The 20,466-nt window shown below is 42.0% G+C and overlaps 2 protein-coding genes across 6 annotated transcripts in view; both read left to right on the forward strand.

The window, feature by feature from the left end:
- Positions 1 to 5,587, forward strand: part of TGFBR1 (transforming growth factor beta receptor 1) — a 32,930-nt gene extending 27,343 nt beyond the window's left edge. The window contains exon 9 of the mRNA XM_071736259.1: positions 1,373 to 5,587. Coding sequence (XP_071592360.1) covers positions 1,373 to 1,498 — 126 coding nt within the window. The 3' untranslated portion in view covers positions 1,499 to 5,587. The remainder of the gene's footprint in view (positions 1 to 1,372) is intronic.
- Positions 5,588 to 17,923: 12,336 nt separating this feature from the next.
- The window catches only part of RECK (reversion inducing cysteine rich protein with kazal motifs), a 59,629-nt gene continuing 57,086 nt past the window's right edge, over positions 17,924 to 20,466 (forward strand). For 4 of the 5 annotated variants that reach the window (XR_011724321.1, XR_011724320.1, XM_071736260.1 and 1 more), the window contains exon 1: positions 17,924 to 18,078. Coding sequence is in view for 2 of the 5 variants with exons in the window: in XM_071736260.1 (XP_071592361.1) it covers positions 18,000 to 18,078 (79 nt within the window). In the remaining 3 variants the exon portion in view is untranslated. The remainder of the gene's footprint in view (positions 18,079 to 20,466) is intronic. The other variant, XM_071736263.1, reaches the window with a different exon arrangement.

Genomic DNA, 20,466 nt, shown 5'->3' on the forward strand with positions numbered 1-20,466 from the left:
TGGTTATCTCATTCAAGAAGTGTACTTGCTAGTGTCAGCTCAGTACTCTGCCACCTCAGCAGTGCTTCTCGTGATGCAGATGGTATCTTCCATCTATCCTACAGACTGGGCAAAATAGTAAATTACATTAGAACTTTAATTCAAAACTATGGTGGCCTTAGTATTTTGTGTGTCTCAGTATGGACTGTATCCACTTACTGAAAGATGAACAGGATTATGAGGCAGCGAGACTCTTAGTAAGCCAGAGCCTAGAACTGCAGTGTGCATGTAGTGACTTCCTGACCATGCCTCTGCAGAAGTGCTTCCCTGATTCTGGGGTGTGTTCATTATGCTGGTAGTCACCACATGGGTGGTTGGTAGTATGCATTGCAGTGAGCTCTTGCCTTGCCAACCAATTTTGTTCATATTGCTTGCTCTAGAACCAGTGCTTTCTGATTCAGTTCTTGAGAGAAGGGCTGCAGTAAGCTGAAAGATTGATGAGCTGGAACAGGGAACTGGGTTTTGACATTTGTGAAATGAATATATGGGTAAAGGCCTGAGATAACAGATTGAGCAAGAGGACACAGGAGAGAAAGGTCATGAAATGCAATGACAGAACTGAATGTAATTTTTAAAATGCTGAAATACATTTCAATCCTGTAAACTTACTTGGCAGATCAGTGTAATACAGCATTGAGTGTAAAATCTCGGAATGTGTTTCTTCTTCAGTTTTTTTGTTATTTATAGTTACTTATATAGTTACTTATATATACTTATAGTTATAGTAACATTCATAAATTTCAAAGAATGGCAGCTTGAAAGATACAGAGACTCAAATTTTCAGAGTCATTACAGAACTACTTGAGGAAGACAGCTGATAACCTTATGAATTACTATATATTGAACTAACTTTTTCCAGAGATACAAAAAAAATTAGTACTTTTGTCTAATGTGAAAATTTGGGAAAGAAAAAAACCCAAACAGTTACAGACAATCTACTGCTTTTTCATCAAAATACTTACATGTGGGCTGAAATTCTGACAAATGCTAGTTCAGCTCTACGGTATTTTTTAAAAAATATTTTCCTATATGTTCCCTGTCTAGTCTTGATAGTGGGTGTTATAAGTGGCTGCTCTGTCTTGGCAAATTCCAGGAGCTGTGGCTTATTCCTGCCTGGCCTCTTGGGAGTCCAGCCTGGTGTGTCCAAAGGGCTGGGGCTCTGTCCATCTCAGGTCCATGGGTGTAAAGGAAGAATTTGAGTTTTTTGTACAAATCACTTTTCCATGCAGCTGTAATACTAGTAGTAGACTTCAGAAATGCAGGGAGGCTAAGGTAGAACTGATGTTACACATAGAAACAGCAGTACATGTAATTCTGTGTCTTCCCTTCACAGGCATTACGAGTAATGGCAAAAATCATGCGGGAGTGCTGGTACGCCAATGGAGCTGCCAGGCTGACGGCTTTACGCATTAAGAAAACATTATCACAGCTCAGTCAACAGGAGGGGATAAAGATGTAATCCTGGATTTGCTACCGAAGGATACTGTAAAAGTCCATATCTGCACCAGGGTGGCGTGTTGAGAAGGTTAATTGTTCTACCTCACTGAGGGAACAGAAGGATATTGCTGCCTTTTACTACTTCATAGGAACGTCATTTGTTACAATTTTTGTGGATGTGCTAAACAGTTGTGTAGTGTCCTTTCTGTGCACTATGAACCTCTTTCCCAGGTTACTTACAAAATGTTATATAGTGTAGTTTTATTTTTATTAACCTCTAATTTTTTTATATGGGAAGTTGATAGCTGGTCTTAATTTCTAGTTAACTGTGCTGAAAATAAGAGGTCACTTTTCAAATGGAACTGGTTCGCTGTATTGTTCTAGAGTGCCTTGTCGGCTCTTTAAGCAACTTTATTCCTGGCTGGTACATTGACTGTTCTGAGTCACTATCATGGTTCTTTTGATTCAGATTGTGAATGTACTGTTGGAGTACACTTTGCTAGCGATTAGGGTGTATCTTTTGAACCTTGCTTTACGAATTGACCTCCTTCAGTTATGGGAACACAATTTATGCAACTATACTTCATAAATGGTTACTGGGCTTTTTTTCCACTTCTTCAGAATACTACATTGCCTTCAAAATAGATTGTATTATACTAGTAAGTGCCACTTTTGAGTCTTTTAATGCAAAGCAGCATGAGCGTACAAAGCCTATGGTACTTTTGGTTTCAAATATAGAAGTTAAAAAAACAACTGTTCCATTGTCTAGCTAAGATCTAATTCACGTGAATATGTAATTCTTCCTTTAATTTTACCAAAATCCGACTCCTGAAACCACTGTAGGAATTTTAAATAGTTTAATCTGGTTGATTCAGTCATATTTTATAATTGTCATGAGTCGTAATTATATATGACTTTTTACCACTTGAAAAAGTGGTACTTCTGAAATGCTTGAAGGACCTGTTTGCTTCAGAAAAGTAGCAAGAGGAGTAGTATGTTTTTAAGAGAGATTTTACTCCATTAAGTAAAATGATAAGCATATTTTCTGTGCAGTTCAGCAGTGTCTTAAGGCTCAAAGAACAGTATTTGCAATTAAACGAGGATGAAGTGTACAGGTAATTAGGGAGAAGTTATTTAGGCCTTTGTACTAGAAATTTCAAAGCTCCTTATAAATTTTATGTGCATGTATTTAGTGTGTGCCTCATACACAAAAAGTGGTAAACTACAGAAAGTGCTGAGCTGCAAAGTCTTTGGATACTAGAGGGTTCCAGCAATCCTCTTCATAGTTACAAGAACAAAGTTTATGGTGTCTTTAAAAAACGGATATTACCAAGATACTTTTTTAACTGCAGTTGTAGGAAGAGTCTGCCCTTTGGTTTCATTAATGTCCAAACCACTCAGTAGTATTTCAGTATGTAAATGTTGCTGGTAATTAATATGCCACTTAAGTTACTCTCCGAAACGCATCGTTATCTATCCTATCATGCAACATACACAACCTTAATTCTGCTTCCTCTTTATTCCTCAGCATACACTGAGTGTTATTCACAAAGCTGGTAGCAGTGGCCGGGTGGTTGCTAACAGAAGCATGAGGTTGTGTTCTGTGGTCTGCGATACATGGTAGTTTAAGCAGTAACAGGGATGGGTCCTAGTAAGAAGAGGCTACATAGGTGACATGAGACTTCGTTTAGCAGTTTCCTGACTTTTGTATTTCTTATTTCTTAGTTTTTGCTTGGAGATAGGTTTAAATGATGTGGGAATTACAGACCTTCAGAACTCAAAATAATGAAGTGCTTTATTCAGCCAGTTCTATGGATGAGTTTACTCATACTGGAAAATGGTGTATGAGAGAAGAAATAAGTTCTTAGAAAACAATCAAGTTTAAAAATATGTGCAGATGTCATGTTTATATTCATTTGGCATTGTCTGACCAGGCAGGCTTAGGTGCTTCAGGCCTCCATCAAAGCTGGATCAAAAATTACTTCATGCAGGTATTCCAAAGAAGTGATGCTTTTGTGGGAGTGTACCACTGTGCACCACAGAGTTTTTCAGTTATTGCTGGTTTTTTTTTTTTAAATTACAGTATTACTAAGCTCCTGAATCTACTTGCCATGCTTCTAACAAGTTCAGTGTATCTACAAAAAAATTTAAAGAAAAAAGTCAGCATCAAAGTAGATCTTAATGCATCTCCATCCTAATTTCAAAGGATTCCTCTTTAAGCAATTTGTTAATTTGGTGAAATTCTAAATTTTTCATTGGCATAACTGGATCTTTACCATAGATATAAATGGTATAGTTCATACTTCAGAATCATCAGGCTACTGGTGTGCTTCAAATCTTCATAGTAATCTTGATGGTAAAATGAAAGAGCTTTCAGTATAATTCATTAAATAATTTCACTTGCAGCTTTTTTTCAGCACATACAAAACCTCACCGCTGTAAGGTTTAGTTTTCTAAAATACAAGGAGCAGTTCTGTTGCATTTAAAAGGGATTTTACTGCAGTTGAATAGTGTCATGGCATTATTCAGTCAACTGTACAGTGGTTTGTTACATCTGTTTCATCTCAACCATCTATTAGGCTTCGTTCTCCTGAATTGCTAGCAACTATTACATTGTTCTGATTTTTCACACTGTAATAGAAGCACGCAAAAAAACAAAGCACAGGAAGGATACTTGATACAGCGTGTGACGTTAGAAATGTTGTTTTGAGACAACCTTATTATCCAAATTGGATTACAGAACGGGAAAATTCTGAATAGAGCCATATATATCCTCAGTTCTGACACTACAACTTCAAGCTTTGTTCTTCTTTGTTCTTATATAAACCAAACACCTTTTACAAAGGCTGTGTCTGTATATATTATGTAACTTTAAATGTTACCTGTGTAAGATCATATCTTATATATATGGACACAGGTACACGTAAGTATTTTTTAAATTAAGATTGTAATATCACCGGATCTGCTCATGGAAATCCAGGGGGACCAAAATATTTTATCATTCAAAATATTAATTTTGTATCATTTCAAGTATATACCAAAACTGTTTCTGATTAATACTGATGCAAATGTTTATTGTAAATATTACATGCATTATCTATTCACTTAAGTTTTGTGGATATAGTCAGTTTGACACTTTAGTAGCATTGAAGCCTCAGTTTGGTTTATAGACTTGTGACCACGTGGATATGGACATGGAGAATAAGGAGCCTTGGAAATGGTCTGATGCTGAAAAGCCAGAAACATTGGTTTTGGAATGCTGGACTTCTTCAAGGACCTTCCAGCCTTAAAAGATGGAATATTGGGATGTTTCTCAAGCTGACTTTCCAAGTACAACACGCTGTCATCCTCCAGTGGTGCCGCTAAGAAAGACTTTGTATATAGGTAAAAACATGTTGATCGACTGTATAGGGACATGAAAGTGTCAAATAAAATAAGAGGCTACGTTATTTTTTTCTGTAATGGTTCTGAGTGTGATTGTAATGAAATTCACATTTTAGTTAGTTACTTGTTTATATTGTGCCATTGAAATGATTGCAAGGTGTTAATCATGTTATGTTTAAAAAAAAAAACCTACAAAAAAAACACTTCACCATATCAGTTGCTTTAGACCCAAATTACCTCTTCAAAGACCAAGGTACATTTACCTCGTGTGTATATAACATTTAATATTTTTCAGAACATTCTCCAGGTTTGCAGTTACATCTTTCTATTCTGTGATTCTATAGAAATATTGGTATTACTAAATGTACAACTTCAGAGGTACGAAATGTATTATCTGGTGCCCCAAAACACTTAAATTTTATGTATTTTATCATATTAGCAAGTTTCGTCTTTGTCACTGTAGCACCTGTCCTTACATATCTGTGTGGATACTGCCTTGTAAATTTTACTTTTTGGATGATTTGGAGATCCTGTACAGATGAGTATCCCTTTTTAAAACTTTACAAAATTGTGCATTTCCCTTACATTTCTGAAAATATGTATTGTATTTGTAGAGTATGCATTTCAATGCATTGTAAATAGCACAGTAGAAGAGTGGATGCTTATGTTAAGTGCTAACACTACAGTAGAGAGATTAAAGCAGTGAAATAAATAACTTTTTTTAAAATGTGTGAGCTGTCTTTCAGAGGAAGAAGTTGCAGATAAGTATGGGTTTAGGTATATACGGTTCTTAGTGGGCAAAATATGGGTTTACTCTGAATTCCTTTCTTCAGAAGGAGTTTCTGCTGGTGTAAAAATTATAAAGGGGTGTCATGGCTTAACACTGGCCTGCCCAGGAAACTGAATGACATTAGTAATCCCCTTCCCCTCCCTGATAAAGAAAGGAGAGAGAATAAGGGAGAGAGACTGATGGGTTGGAAACTAAACTACACAGCTTTAATGAAACAGTAATGATAAAAAGGAAAAATTACTAAATATGTACAAATACACAAGAGAATGATACCACATTCCTCCCCCCTTTTCCCCCACTAACTCTTCACACCACCACCGAGGCTGCAGGGCAGCCCTTGGAAAGTCCAGGCTGGACTCCTGGAGTTGGCAGCAGTCAGGAGCTGGAGGCAGGAACACAGATGAAGGCTGGCATGGATCAGGACCACAGGCAGAGGAACGGACAGAATCCTTCCAGGATGCTGAAGCAAACGGAACAGGCGAAGAAGGGGAAGAAAGAAGGGGTTTGACCCACGTGATTCCTTAAATTTATACTGAGTATGACATGTATGGGATTGAATACTCTGGTCAATTTTAGTCATTTATTTTGTCCACTCCTCCTAAAGGAAGGTTGCAGGTGTGATCTCCTTACTCCCTTTCTCCTGGAGAGCAAAATGTTCCTCAGAGCTAAGCAGTGTCCTTGGCTCTGCACACCAGTCTCTAGCTGTAACTATAAACATTGAGTGTTTTCAGTCCCAGAAGTGGACACTGAGAAACTTGCTGTTAATTTTAGCAAGTACAGCAACTTACAAGAGACCCAGCTGAAAGCAAAATTACAAGATGGGAAGTTACCTTTATCCTGGCCCAAACCAGGACAAGGGGGTTGCTAATTCTGAGGCAATCAATCATATGTGTGCCATACAGGTAACAGTAAAGAGCCTGATCTTCCTTGTGTCACACAATTATGTTTGCATAAGTACAGTGCTGGTGTCTCTGATTTCTTGGGCAAAATAACTACTGACAAAGTGTTCTGTTTACATTTACATAGAAGTAGTAGAGCTGCTGAGGTTTTCAGACTACTAATACAGATTACCTCAGTGCATCACAGAGCAGCAAGTAAAATCAGCTTATGTTGGAGTGGATTGTTTCTGTGCAAAACTCAATTTTAGACTGGTGTTACGATCCTGAAGGAAAAGGAGGATGTAAACAATTTTTAAAGAATAGGGCAAGATGTCACATTTTTTGTAACATTATGTGCATCCACTTATTTTGGCTTAGAAATGGCCTGACAGGATTGCCAAAAGGTACTTCATCCAGCAAGCTGTCTCTCAAAAATGGCAAGCTATAAGGTGTCCCAAAAGCCAAAAGCTAGGTCAAAATGTTCTGTGCCTGTTTAAACTTCCACTGGGGGTATGAATGTTTGGCTCAGAACGTGTCTCTCCCATGAGTGGCTAAAGGAAGGCTTGTTTCACCACTATAAGCAACCAAAATTCAGTAAAACCCTGAGTCCCTCTCATGTGTCTCCTAACTCAGGAAATTTATGGCCTGGAAATAGCATAGTGATGTTGGTGTCTACTAACGTTAGTTTTTATTAACCTTCTGTGTTTCATGCTCTGATGGACTGAATCTAACAACTGAAAATCCATGAACAACAAGTGGTTACTGCAAGTAAATTAGATGTGAGGATATTTTAAGATCATTTTAGAGGGGATGCTGAATTCAGGAGATTTGTGTGCTAGCTTGTATTACTAGTCAGCAATTAAACAAATGACAGACAGCAGAATTACCAGAGTTGGAAGGGACCACTAGAGATCATCTAGTCCAGCTCTCCATTAAAATAGGATCACTTAGAGCATACCACACAGGACTGGATCCAGGCAGGTTTTAAATATCACCAGAGAAGGGGACTCCATAACCTCCCTGGGCAGCCTGTTCCACTGCTTTGTCACCCTCATAGTAAAGAAGTAGGGTTTATTCTTCTGTTTAAATGGAATTTCCTGTGTTGTAGCTTGTGCCTCTTGCCCCTCATCCTGTCACTGGGAACTACTGCAAAGAGTCTGGCTCCATCTTTCCTGCACCCACCCTTCAGATACTTGTAGACATTACAAAGGTCTTCCCTCGGTCTTCTCCAGGCTAAAGAGGCCCAGCTCTCTCAGCCTTTCCTCAAGACAGATGATCCAATCCACCAGTCATCCTTGTTGTCCTCCTCTGGACTGTCTCCAGTAGCTCCCTGTCTCTCTGGAACTGGGGAGCCCAGAACTGGATGCAATATTCCATCTGTGGCCTCACCAGGGCAGAGTAGAGGGGGACAATGACCTCTCTTGACCTACTGGCCACACTCTTCTTTATGCAACCCAGGCTTCTGTTGGCCTTCCTGACAGCAAGGACACACTGCTGGCTCATGGATAGTTTGCTGCCTATCAGGACCCCCAAATAGGTGTCCTCTGAACTGCTTTCCAGCAGGTCTATCCCTAACCTATGCTGGTGCTTGGGGTTCTTCTTCCCCAGATACAGTACCTTAAACTTGTTCTTACTGAACCTCATCAGGTTCTTCTCTGCCCAGCTCTCCAGCCTGTCCAGGTCATGCTGAATGGCAGCACAGCCCTCTGGAGTATCAGCCACCCCTCCCAGCCTTGTATCTTCAGCAAAACTGCTGAGGAGAGACTGTCCCCTCATCCAGGTGACTGATGAACATGTTGAACAAGATCAGACTGAGTACTGACCCCTGTGGGACACCACTGGTTCCAGGCCTCCAACTCAACCCTGCTGCATTGGTCACCACCCTCTGAGTTCTGTCACACAGCCAGCTCTCAATCCACCACACTGGCCACTCCTCTAGCCCACACTTCTTGAGTTTCCTAATGAGGATGTCATTGGACACAGTATCAAAGCCTTGCTGAAGTCAAGGTAGATAACATTCACTGCTCTCCCATCATCTAGCCACCCCGTGATGACATCACAGAAGGCAATCCAAATGCTCAAGCATGATTTCCATTGGGTGAATCCATGCTGACTTCTCCCGATGATATCCAGAACAATTTTTCCCAACACCCTACTGTGGACAGAGGTGAGACTAACCAGCCTGTAGTTCCTGGGTCCTCCTTCTTGACCTTTTTAATTACTGGAGTGACATTAGCCATCTCCCAGGCCTCAGGCACCTCTCCTGTTCTCCATGACCTCTCAAAGATGATGGAGAGTGGTCTAGCAATACCATCTGCCAGCTCTCTTGTAATTCATAGTTGCATCCCATCAGGGCTCATGGATTTATGGATATCCAGTTTGGTTGAGTGGTCTCTAACCTGGTCCTCCTCTACCAAAGGAAAGTCTTCCTCTCTCTAGACCTTATCTCTTTCCTCCAGGGTCTGGTAATCAAGAGGTCTGGCTTTTGCAGTGAAGAATGAAGCAAAGAAGGCATTCAGTAACTCTGCTTTCCCTGCATCATCAGCCATTAGGGCACAGGTCTCCTACCTCCTCTGCTTGATTTCTATAGGGTCTTGAGCTTGGAGCAAGTAGTGTTTGAAGGTTGCCCCATTTTCTTGGGCATCCATAACTTCCAGAGCTCTGACCCATGCAATTCCACTTCGTAGGTCTTTGAAAAGGCTAAACTTCGCATTCCTGAAGTCCAGGGTTGTAATCTTACTTATTTCTCTACTTCTTCCACACAAAATGGTAAACTCTACCATTTCATGGTCACTACAGCCAAGGTTGCCCCCTTCACATCCCCAACGTTCACATCCCCAACAAGATGCTATTTTGTTAATGCCAAATCCAGCAGCACACCTCCCCTCATAGGTTCCTCAACCCTCTGCATATGATTCTCCAGCAATAACCATATACATTGAGCATTAAAAGTCCTAGAACCAGACTGACTGGAAAACATGCTGTTAATTTCAGCAAGCACACTTACTTAAAAGAGACCTAATTAAAAAATAAATTTATTAAAAGAAAAATGGTTTTGTCCTGTCTCAAACCAGAACACCAGTGCACAGTAATGGACTGCATATAGTGCAACAGGTGGTCCCGGTAGAAAATAGATTTCTTTTAAATAGGAAATCAAAAATTCTAAATTTCTTATTCAGTGCTCTCACAAACGTGCTTTATTTATCAAGCTGTGATGTTTCAGCTGGTACTAACAGTGGGGAAGTGCACAGGCACATTTTGAAGGGGTATACTGCAGTGTCATTCATTATGTGTGTGTTTGGGTGACCACTTGTGTTGTGGGATGCTGCGGAAAGGCTCCTCTGGTGGCCAACATAGGCTTGGGCTGTGGAGTTTCATCAGCTAGAGGAAACCTGGAAGGTATGTTGGTTTGCTTGCACTGCTTAGAGAATGTTTTTGTCTTGGGATTTGTGTCACTGTTCATTATTTTGTGGGAGAACAGTTATTAAAATCTTACACTGAAAATCACCTTACTGATGTGATGGACTGCTGTGGTTTTGTGAGTCTCATAAATTTGGTTTGGAGTAGCTGGAGTTGTTCCCAGGTTTTCCAGATTGGAAAAAAAGGTAGGCACAGCATTTTCTTCATGAATTTAACTAGACTGCAAATAATGTGTCCGGAAGTCTGCAGAACCCATAACCTTGAGTTTTCCTGAGATCTTCTTGAAAATAAGATTGAAATCCTTAGCCTTTGAGATGTAATGGTGCCTCTAGAAGAGAAAAAAGCCAGAACAAGTTATGCTGATAGGGTTCTGTGCATAAAGAATTGCAATATTTGTTGGTATGAAAAGGTATATAAAGATTAAAATTCAACATCCATGAGACGGGTTTCTAATTAATTCAGTTATGAAACAGAAAAGAGCTCTGTAATTGCCAGTAGCAGAAATTTTGTTTACATTGTTGAAGAATCGGGCACATGATGTCTGTTCAGCCTGTGTTAATCTTTTTTAATCCCTATCTGCATCTTTTCCTGTATGAAAAACTCAGTTCTGAAGGTGCAGGGATGTCCAACTGCAGCAGCTGGAGCCAGACCATGGGCAGAATGTCCTATGTGTCTATGATTCAGCAATGGGAGAGACTGGGGTGAGCAGGCCCAAGAGTAGCCTCTGCTGAGAGAGACCAAGATAAGCAGCTGGAATAGGGCCATGGTTCACATGAGACTGTGTCTCCATGGTACCAGTGGCTGGAGTACCAGTCTGGGTGTCATCAGCTGGAGTGGGAGTGCAGCCCCAGATACCAGCAACTGGGGGGACTGGGGTTCTGGGGCAGCTACTGGGCAGACTGTGTGTCTGAGCTCATCTTCTGGGTCAGTCCACTCCATACATGTGTATATGCATGTTCTCACTGGTGACTTCCATCCTGTTCAGCCAGTCAGTGGAGGAGGATGAGACCACTCATTCCTGTGGGTGCTCTCTGTGGCCAGCCAGGTATTCATACTTAGGTGTTGCAGATGTATCCGTGGTGTGCATGTGCCTACTGGCACATTTGCAGCCTCACTACTGGCCTATTGGGAATGCAGAGCTTTGGCAGCCTTGCCTCTCTTGGACTGTTGGATCCAACACATGTGCAACACATCCCCTTAACATGTGCATTTTGGAAATCAGTTACTTTTTGATCAGTTCATGAAAACCGCTGCAGTGCAAAGGTGGAAACACACTGCCACACACTTCCCTGCTCCCTAGAGAGGCTGTGGACACTGAGTGTGGCTGTGCCCTTTGGCAGCGATGGCTCAGGTGATATCCTGGATGCTACTGCCATCCTAGGGTTTCAGACAGAGAACAAAGCACACTGCTGCTGGAGAAAACAGTCCATACGATTCCAGGAGGGACTTCATCTCAGGAGTGGTTGAGGACACAGTACTTACCTGTAGAATGAGAATTGTTGAGGTTGGAAAAGACCTTTAAGATCATCTAGTCCAACTGTCTAGACCACCAAGTCTACCATAGCCCTAAGTGCCACATCTACGCATCTCTTAAATACCTCCAGAGATGGCGATTCCACCACTTCCCCAGAGATGGCGATTCCACCACTTCCCTGGGCAGCCTGTTCCAGTGCCTGACAATCTTTTCAGTAAAGGTATTTTTCCTAATATCCAATATGAACCTCCCCTGGCACAACCTGAGACCCTTTCCTCTTGTTCTATTGCTTGTTACTTGGGAGAAGAGACTGACACCCACAACAACCATCTTTCATGTAGTTATAGAGAGTGATAAGTTTCCCCTCAGCCTCCTTTTCTTCAGACTAAACAACCCCAGTTCCCTCAGCCACTCCTTGCAAGACTTGGGTTTCTGACCCCTCACCATCTTCATTGTCTGTATGTGGACATGCTCCAGCACCTGTACCAAAAGTTCCTCCTGATCTGACTCTGGAAAAGTGTCCAGGCCCCTTCCCAGTACCTGATGCATTTGGATCCTGCTGAGCAAGTGGTGGCCTGATGGCAAAGTGCAGAAGCCTCTGTCCAAGATCTCCAAGCACAGCAAAGCCTCAAGGAAGAAAGGAGCAGGAAGGTGCAGAATTACTGTCCTCCTGGTTTTTATAAAGCATGGCAGGGATTGGGAGGAACCACTGACTCCTCTCTGTTCTGCCCCTCTGGATCCCTCAGGGTCCTAAACACCCTCTCTCTAGGTCTTTGTATTGGTATCACAAAATTAGCCTGTGCCCTCCTCAAAACATCACAGCCACCTTCTGGTGGGAGTGTACAGACCCTCAATCTCCTTGAAGTATCCAATGAAGAGAACTTTGATTGTTCCTGTGAACAACTGAAATTCGTTTTGACTGTTGGCAGCTATCCTACATCTTAAAGATCAGTGTGTTGCCACCAGTATGAGTTCATCTAGCTGAGAGTCTGTTGTAGATCAAGGGCCATAAAGTCACTGTTATGAGGCTCTTCTTTCTCAGGCAAAAGAACATCTAGGAGTATCATGGTTAGTTCCTATGTGATGTTCTGCTTCGGTTGAACCTATTGTCCTGTTTTGTATTGGCAGACCTGAGCCACTACAGAGAATCTCATTTCCATCTATCCATGTCTGGAAGATCCATGGACTGTTAGTGTCTTCATTGAAATAATATTGCAAACTGCTAATCTCAATTTCTTACAAAGGCTCCTTCTGCTAAGGCTCACATGATTGCAGTGGCTTACAGCTTCTTCAGGGTTGCTGTACTGTCACTGGGACTGTAAGTAAGCACTCCCCAGTTCTTAAAGTATTAAGAATAGTATAGAACTTGAAGAAGGAGGGAATACTGTAAAAATAAAGTATTAAAATGTTTATTTTTTTAACTTCTTCAATCTGTGTTATCTCTACGCACAGCATGCCCACAATCCTCTCTTTTAAAGTCCAAATCTTCCAGAAGAGGCTCCTTCAGAAGGAGAGATGGGTGCTTTGCTTGCTGTATTGTTGCTTCAGTTGCACATACTCACATGTGCTTACTCATATGGTAAAATTTCCCTCCATGCTTACTTACAGGTACTCTCCATGTAACTCTACAAACAGATAACACATGTTGAAGAAAAGTTCTGGTTCTCAATGTTCTTGAATGCATCCTTTGTTAACTCCAGCCCATACTTATGATATGCTGGCAGATGCACTGCTGATACTGAAGCCCAAGTTGAAAAGCAAAATTAATATCCAACTTATCTGTATTTTAAAAAACCATACATGTATCATCACTGGCTAAATGCTATTATTGTCTTGGATGGTGAGCTAGGGCCTACTGGGGCCTAGAAGATGGGATTAGAAGATGGGATAAGATGGGATTTTGACTGGCATGAGTACAGCCCATCTCTACTATGCTTCAGGTTCAGCAGACCTTATATTTAGACACTTGAGTTTAGATTTAGATCACTAGGATGTTTGAAGGATTGTACTGGACTGAACACGATTCCATTTAAAATATGCTTTTTTAACATTTTGAAGGGATCAATTTTCTACTGCCCATATTCTAGAATCTTCCTGTATGGTTTCCCTCATTTTGAGCTTCTCAAACCGAAAAAACCCTTTTTCTTTCATCAATCCCTTAATGATACTCCAGAAATCAGTTTTTCCCAATAGAGAGCTTTTTACATACTCTTCACACTTGCTAGAAACTGTAGTCTTGAAGGCAGCTAATCGATACTATTACATTATCTCCATTATAGACAACAGTACAAAGAATATAGCTCATAGAAAGCAGTATAGAGAGTAAAAAGTATCTGACCAAATAGTGTAAATATAAATGTACCTTGGAGACATTTTTTAAGGCAGTACATTTAGCATCACCTTCTTTCATGTGGAAGGACATGGTAACTAGGCTTACCTGATGCAGTTTTTCTGTTAAAGAAAGTGAATGGTCCTGATGCTTCCATCAGCCCATAAACTGTTTCTAAATTATCCATTTCATAACCTCTGTTACCAAGAAATATATTTTACTTCACTTAGCATTTTCATTTGAAGAGAATCACATGGTTTCAGGGGTTTAAAATTTAGACTGACAGGTGACTTTAGTTTCAGTTTATTTACTCTGTTGAGAAGCTATACAATGTAGAGCAGAGTCAGATTTTTTTATGGCACCTTTTATGAACATCAAAACTGCCTCTGTCTAGCAAACATGAGATATTTTTAAATTCCTTTATAAAACAGTGGATTTTTAACAAACAGATTTTTAACTTATGCTCTCTGATGATGACAAAATAGTATTTACTTCTTTACTACCTCCATAGCAAATTGTAATTAATTAAATGATCCACATTTATTTAATCTCTTGCAGTTGGCTGTCCTTCCAGACTTGATATATGTAACATAATTATTTGCCTGTGGCAAATCTTATGAATTCTAATATGCACTACATATTTAACTTGCGTAAAATTATTAGTAGACATTGTATTTAGCATTAATGCACATCTTTACCAGCTTTAATTTCGTATCTATTTTGCTTTATATACAACTTCATCAGTTTAACTGCACACTGCTCCTGATATAATAGCAGCCAGCAAATCTTGCTTTTGTATTTCTCCTTTTAATATAATTGTAGTTTTCTGGGTTTTAAAAAGAGTGAAGTAATCTAAAAATAAGTTAATCTTTCTTACTCATTATTTGGAAAGCCAGCTGTAAAATGCTGCCTGAGATCTAATGGAGAAAAAAATGGAGAAAAACCTAAAGCTTGCCCGAACAAAAAGGTTCTCCTGTTTAAGAACAAAATCTCTTTGAAAAAGGTTTTACTGTAGCAAACCTTTCTTAGTTTGAATACAAGGGCAACAGCCTCACTTACTAGCTAAGCAGCTTGTTGAGGACAGACCCAAAATTGGTCTCACAGTTGCTACCAGTTTGCACACAGACACATTTGAGGTAGCTGTAAAGCCCTACCCGGTTTCAAAAGAGAAATTAAATGGAATGACCCTCAGCACAGGAAGGATATTCAACATGCACTAAAAAATCTGGCATTGGCTTGTCATGCAGGTGTCCAGTTGTTCAGACACAGATCAGAAAAATTATTACTAATTAGCATAAGTCTACAAATGTTCTAAGTACCTTTCAAACTATAAGGTGTAGATATCCCAAGTATAACAGCAAAGCTGTTTTTTTAAAGTATTAATAGCCAAAATACAATGGGTTTGGAAATTAACAAGAGGGAAAATGCTACTGGCTCCCAGTAACTAAATGAAAATAAAAACATAAGGTATATAAGGTGAAAACAGCCTTCTGTCTGAAAAAGTAGCATGTTGAGAAGTGTAGTTTTGTATATTGGTTCTTGGAGATCTCAAAAGGTTGGGGAGTCAATTTTTATGGTGCACATGATTTATGTACACTTGAAAACACATGTAATAATATGTTAAATTCAAATATGGAACAGTCCAGGATATTTTTAAAAAATATTTTTCAGTCCAGAAAATGTTGAAACCTTTTAGTATTTCAGCAATTTTTAGGATCAGGAAGAACGATCAAACACTACTCAACAAAATATAATAAACTAACTATTCAAACTAATACAAAAAATGCAGCTGAGGGAGCAGATTTTATTATATAATAAGCAACAAGAAACGTAGAATATAAAATATTTGTTTTCCTTTAGTAGGCGACAGGGGCAGCAAAACAAGACACATTTGCAGAAGGGTGACCAGACTTAAAAAGAATGCTGTCTGTGTATTTGTAGCAAACCGCCTTTCGCTGGGGCACTGAGTTACTTCAGGCCACAAAATTCCACTTCTCATTGTTAAATACTGGGTAGGAATCCATTTTCAAATGGTTTCTCTTTTAGAAAGGCAGATATGCATGGTTTAACTGGAAAACATTAGTCAGAAGACTCAGCATCCAAGCTCCCAAGGAATAAAAGTCATTGCTTTCTAGAACAATTAGTTTAAAATTTGTACTGTCCTTGCTGAAAGCAAAATTTTAAAAGCTTACAATACTTCAGTTGGCTTATTTAAACTGAAGGAGGGACTTTCAGTAGTCTCAGTGTTTTTCTTCTGGAACTGGTGACTTGAAGTGGAAGTGCAGAGCCTTTGAAGTCCCAGGTATAATCCCATCCTTGCTTGTTTACTTGGGGGGTAAGTTATTTTTTATAACAACTTTGCACATAAAAGGCTTAGAGGGGAAGCAGACTGCACGGTAATTCTCCCTCACCCAAACTCAAGTCAAAGAAAACCATTTAGTGCAAGTGGGGAAAAATGCATTCATATGGTTCAGGCTCCTTGTGTTTTCAGAGTAACTAAACCAGGCCTCAAATTTGGCCATATGGCTAATTTTGGTTTGGGGTCTGCCGCCACCTCGTGGGCTCACGATGAATTTTAAGTCCTGAGATCGCAGGAAAAAAAAATTAGGCTAACCTTGGGTTTTGGGGTAAAAGCCCAGCCATTTAACTGACATGTAAGCCCACTTATATATAAGCATAATTTCTGTCCTGGTATGAAAAATTTGGGGATTTTTATTATCAGATTACATTTTCACTTTTCAGTTTCTTAAATTTGCTATTACAGCAACAACTTTCTTAGTCTGCAAATTAAAATACAACTAAATGTACAATTATCTCTTATGTCTTTATTCCACAAAGAAGTTTGGAGCAAGATTCCATAAAGGATTTAATTACTCTATACTAGTGCATAGGCAGACAGACAAGATTCAAAACTTTTTCATCTCATTGCAGTGCTCTCCTGTATTGCCTCAGTTTTTTTCTGGACCATTTATGAATTTGATACTGCATTTAAAGAGCACTGTATTCCTACAGATTCTCTAGGCTGTAGAAGACCACGGAGCCATTAATAGCTAGGTAGCTTGTCAGATTGTATTTGGAAAAGGTATTATTTGGGACGATAGATTAAAAAAAATATATAAGTGGTTTGCAGGACACCAAGATTTTCTGAGTTCTTAAAGATGTTCCTAGAAAGCTGTTGCTAGAACCTGTTAATGGGACGCTAAAGAGCTCATTTAAGAAGCCTAGAGCTGTCAGAACCTGCCACATTCACCTTGAAACAACCAGATTTGAAGCCAGAGGCTGAGACAGCTTCCCCACCCGTCACCGGTAACCCGGACACCCCCCAGATGCACACCGGGCTCAAACTGTGTTACCGCCAGCCCGAGAGCTTCTCCTGGGAGCAAGAGCTTGCGGTGAATCAACAAGCTGCAGGCATAATGGCCTCATCCCTGTACTTGAGGGAATACAGCCTCAGGTGTCACCTGGCTAACGATGCTCCGTGCACTTCAGTTCATTCCTTCCACACGGTCGTCGTATACACAAATTTACTTCAAGCAGGAAAGCGTTATACAATCAGTACATTAAATCAATACAATCAATCATTAAATCAATAAATTAAAAGTAATGTGTAGAAATAAATTAATAATGTCAATATTATACCAATAAACTAACCTCATGGAGGTTTCTGCCTCCACAAAACCTTTCTCCTAAATATTGTTCCTTCTCTCCTTAGCCCTCTTTTTAAGCCCTATCCACCCCAACCCCCTCTCCGGGCACGCACTTGTTGCTCTATGTGCAGGGGGTGGGAAGGAAGGCTGCGGGGTACCGGTGCGAGGAGGAGGCGAAGGTGGGCGCAGACAGCACAGAACCGGTGCGCACAGACAGCCCAGCGCGGGTCCCTCCGCGATGCCGTGCCGAAGACCGGCGAGATCCGCCGCCGGACGCCGTTCTTCAGCGAGCCCTGCGCCGCTTTGCCGGCCGCCCTTACCCGCCGGGCGGGGCGGGGCGGTGCGGGATGGATGGCGGCCCCAGCCCCAGCCCCAGCTCTCGGCAGCGACCGCTGCCGCCCGCCGGAATGCCCCTGCCTGCCAGGCGGCGGTGCGGGGCGGGGTCTGTCGGGGAATCCGCAGCCAATGGTGGCGGCGGGAGCACAGCGGGGCCGGGAGCGGGTGCAGCGGGGCGGGAGCGCAGGCGGCGTCAGAGCTCGTCCGTCGGGCGGGCGGGCGGGGGTCGTGAGGCGGAGCCGCGCGTCGGGTTCACGACCGGGCCATGGCGGTAACGTCCGCTCGGCGGCCCTGGGGCCTGCTCTGCCTGGCGGTGGCTCCGCTGCTCATCCCTGGGGCGGCCGGTGAGTAGCGAGACGCAGAGGAGGGGGTCGGGGGGCGGCCCCGCGGGTCTCTCTCCAACAACATGGCGCAGGGGCGAGGCCGTCTGCGGGGTGCCGAAGCCTTGGGGTGGTAGCGGTCGCCCAAAGGGATGGGGCGCGGCCCGGCCCGGCCCCGTGGGTCGCTGCTGTTTCGCCGCAGCGAGGGGCGGGCTGCCTGGCCGCAGGGTACCCCGGCACTCGCTGATGCCCGCGCCGACCTCTTGGGAGCGGGAGGCCGTGGGGCGCGGGGCGGCGTCACGGGAGAGTCGGAGTCGGCTCCCCTGATGGCTGCGAGGCGCTGCCAGGAAGGGGCAGCGCTGCCTTCCTGGCGTCCGTCCTCTTGCCGCTGTCTCCGTGTCCGGCCACTCCCTCCACCCCTGCTTCGCCGTGGAAAGCTGGAGCGTGGAGCCCTGGTGCGGAGGCCAACAACCGGAGAATGTGGGGCTTCAGCACCTGAGGTGCTGAGGATGAGGATGGGGGGGTGCGGCCATCTTGCCCGCATCCTGCCTCTTCTTTTGCCCCACCGGCTTACGGTGCTCGGGTCCGGGATTTGTGTCTTTGGCTGTCATGCTGGCAATGGGTAAATTCCCCAGGCTGTGGTTTGACAGGCAGAAGACTTCGCCTCTTGCCCCAAATGGGTAAAACCTGAGTGGATTGCCGTTATAAAATGTCAGAATAGCCCTTGTATTCCAGAGCTTGTATTCCTTGTGGTTTTGCTAACATTTTCAGTAAGAGGAATGGCATTGAACAAGGTGCTGAATTATTAAAAAGTGAAGGCAAGACATTTAATAGAGAGAATGACAGTGATAGTTTCCTATGTTGAAGTTGTGATAGCGAGTAGCTTTTTGACAGGACCAAAAAAGAGTAATCAAAAATTAAAGCAGCACAAGCACAGATGTTAGCAAATAACATTTAATAAATACATTACATTGGTAATGCTGCTACTGGAATGAATACAAGATATGTAATAGTTTCAAGACTGCAATCACTGAAGCAGTTATGGGCACTTTGTTGTTCTGTAGTTCTTGTTTCTACTAATGCACAGTTTTAGGAAGAAGGCAGTAAAAAGCTAATATGATGAAATATAACATAGTCTAGTCCAGCTTTCTCATGAGAAACCTACTATAAAAGTGTAGACCTGATGATATAAACCTAATTATATAAGATAAAACCTGCTGAAATAGTATGTCTTATCAGTGAGGGAAGGGTAGATATCTTGTAGTTGGACATGAATAAAATTTTGAAGTGAAAATCTTTTTAGTAAAACTAGAGAAAAAAAATTTTAGTAAAATTTGCACTGTCAGCAAGTTTGCTGATGATGCAAAATTGGGAGGAATGGCTGACACATCAGGAGACTGTGCTGCCATTCAGCGAGAACTAGACAGGTTGGAAAGTTGGTCAGGGAGAAATTTAAAATATTACAAGAAAGGCAAATGTAAAGTCTTGCATCTGGGAAAGAACAACCCCAGGTACCAGTACAGGTTGGGGACTGAGCTGTTGGAGAGCAGGATAGGGGAAAGGAACCTGGGGGTGCTGGTGGATGGAAGGATGACCATGAGCCAGCAATGTGCCCTTGTGGCCAAGAAGGCCAATGGCATCCTGGGGTGCATTAGAAGGGGGGTGGTTAGTAGGTTGAGAGAGGTTCTCCTCCCCCTCTACTCTGCCCTGGTGAGGCCACATCTAGAATATTGTGTCCAGTTCTGTGTCCAGTTCCAGAAGGACCGGGAACTGCTTGAGAGAGTCCAGCGCAGATCAACCAAGATGATGAAGGGAGTGGAACATCTCCCTTATGAGGAAAGGCTGAGGCAGATGGGGCTCTGCAGCTTGGAGAAAAGGAGACTGAGGGGGGACCTCGTCAATGTTTATAAATATGTAAAGAGTGTCAGGAGGATGGAGCCAGGATCTTAGTGATGTCCAATAATAGGACAAAGGGCAGTGGGTGCAAGCTGGAGCATAGGATGTTCTGCATAAACATAAGGGAAAGCTTATGTTTAAGAGACAGAACACTGGAACAGGCTGCCCAGTGAGGTTATGGAGTCTTCTTCTCTGGAGACATTAAAAAACCACCTGGATGTCTTCCTATGTGACCTACACTGCGTGATCCTGCTCTGTCAGGGCAGTTGGATTCGGTGATCTTTTGAGGTCCCTTCGAACCCCTAATACTCTGTTTCAGTTAAAGTGGGAATGGGAAAGTAAGGAACCAACTGAACAAGATGGCATAAAACATTTTGGAAGAGGTTAACTGAAAAGAAAACTGAGGATTATGTTTGGAATGGGTATTGTTTATAACTTCTATTTCTGACTTAAGCAGTACAGTGCTATTGGGCCAGTTTACTTTCCTGCTAATTCAAGATACCTTCAGTTGATAAT

This window comes from Heliangelus exortis, chromosome 2 (genome assembly GCF_036169615.1).
Source record: "Heliangelus exortis chromosome 2, bHelExo1.hap1, whole genome shotgun sequence".
Lineage (NCBI taxonomy): Eukaryota > Metazoa > Chordata > Aves > Apodiformes > Trochilidae > Heliangelus > Heliangelus exortis.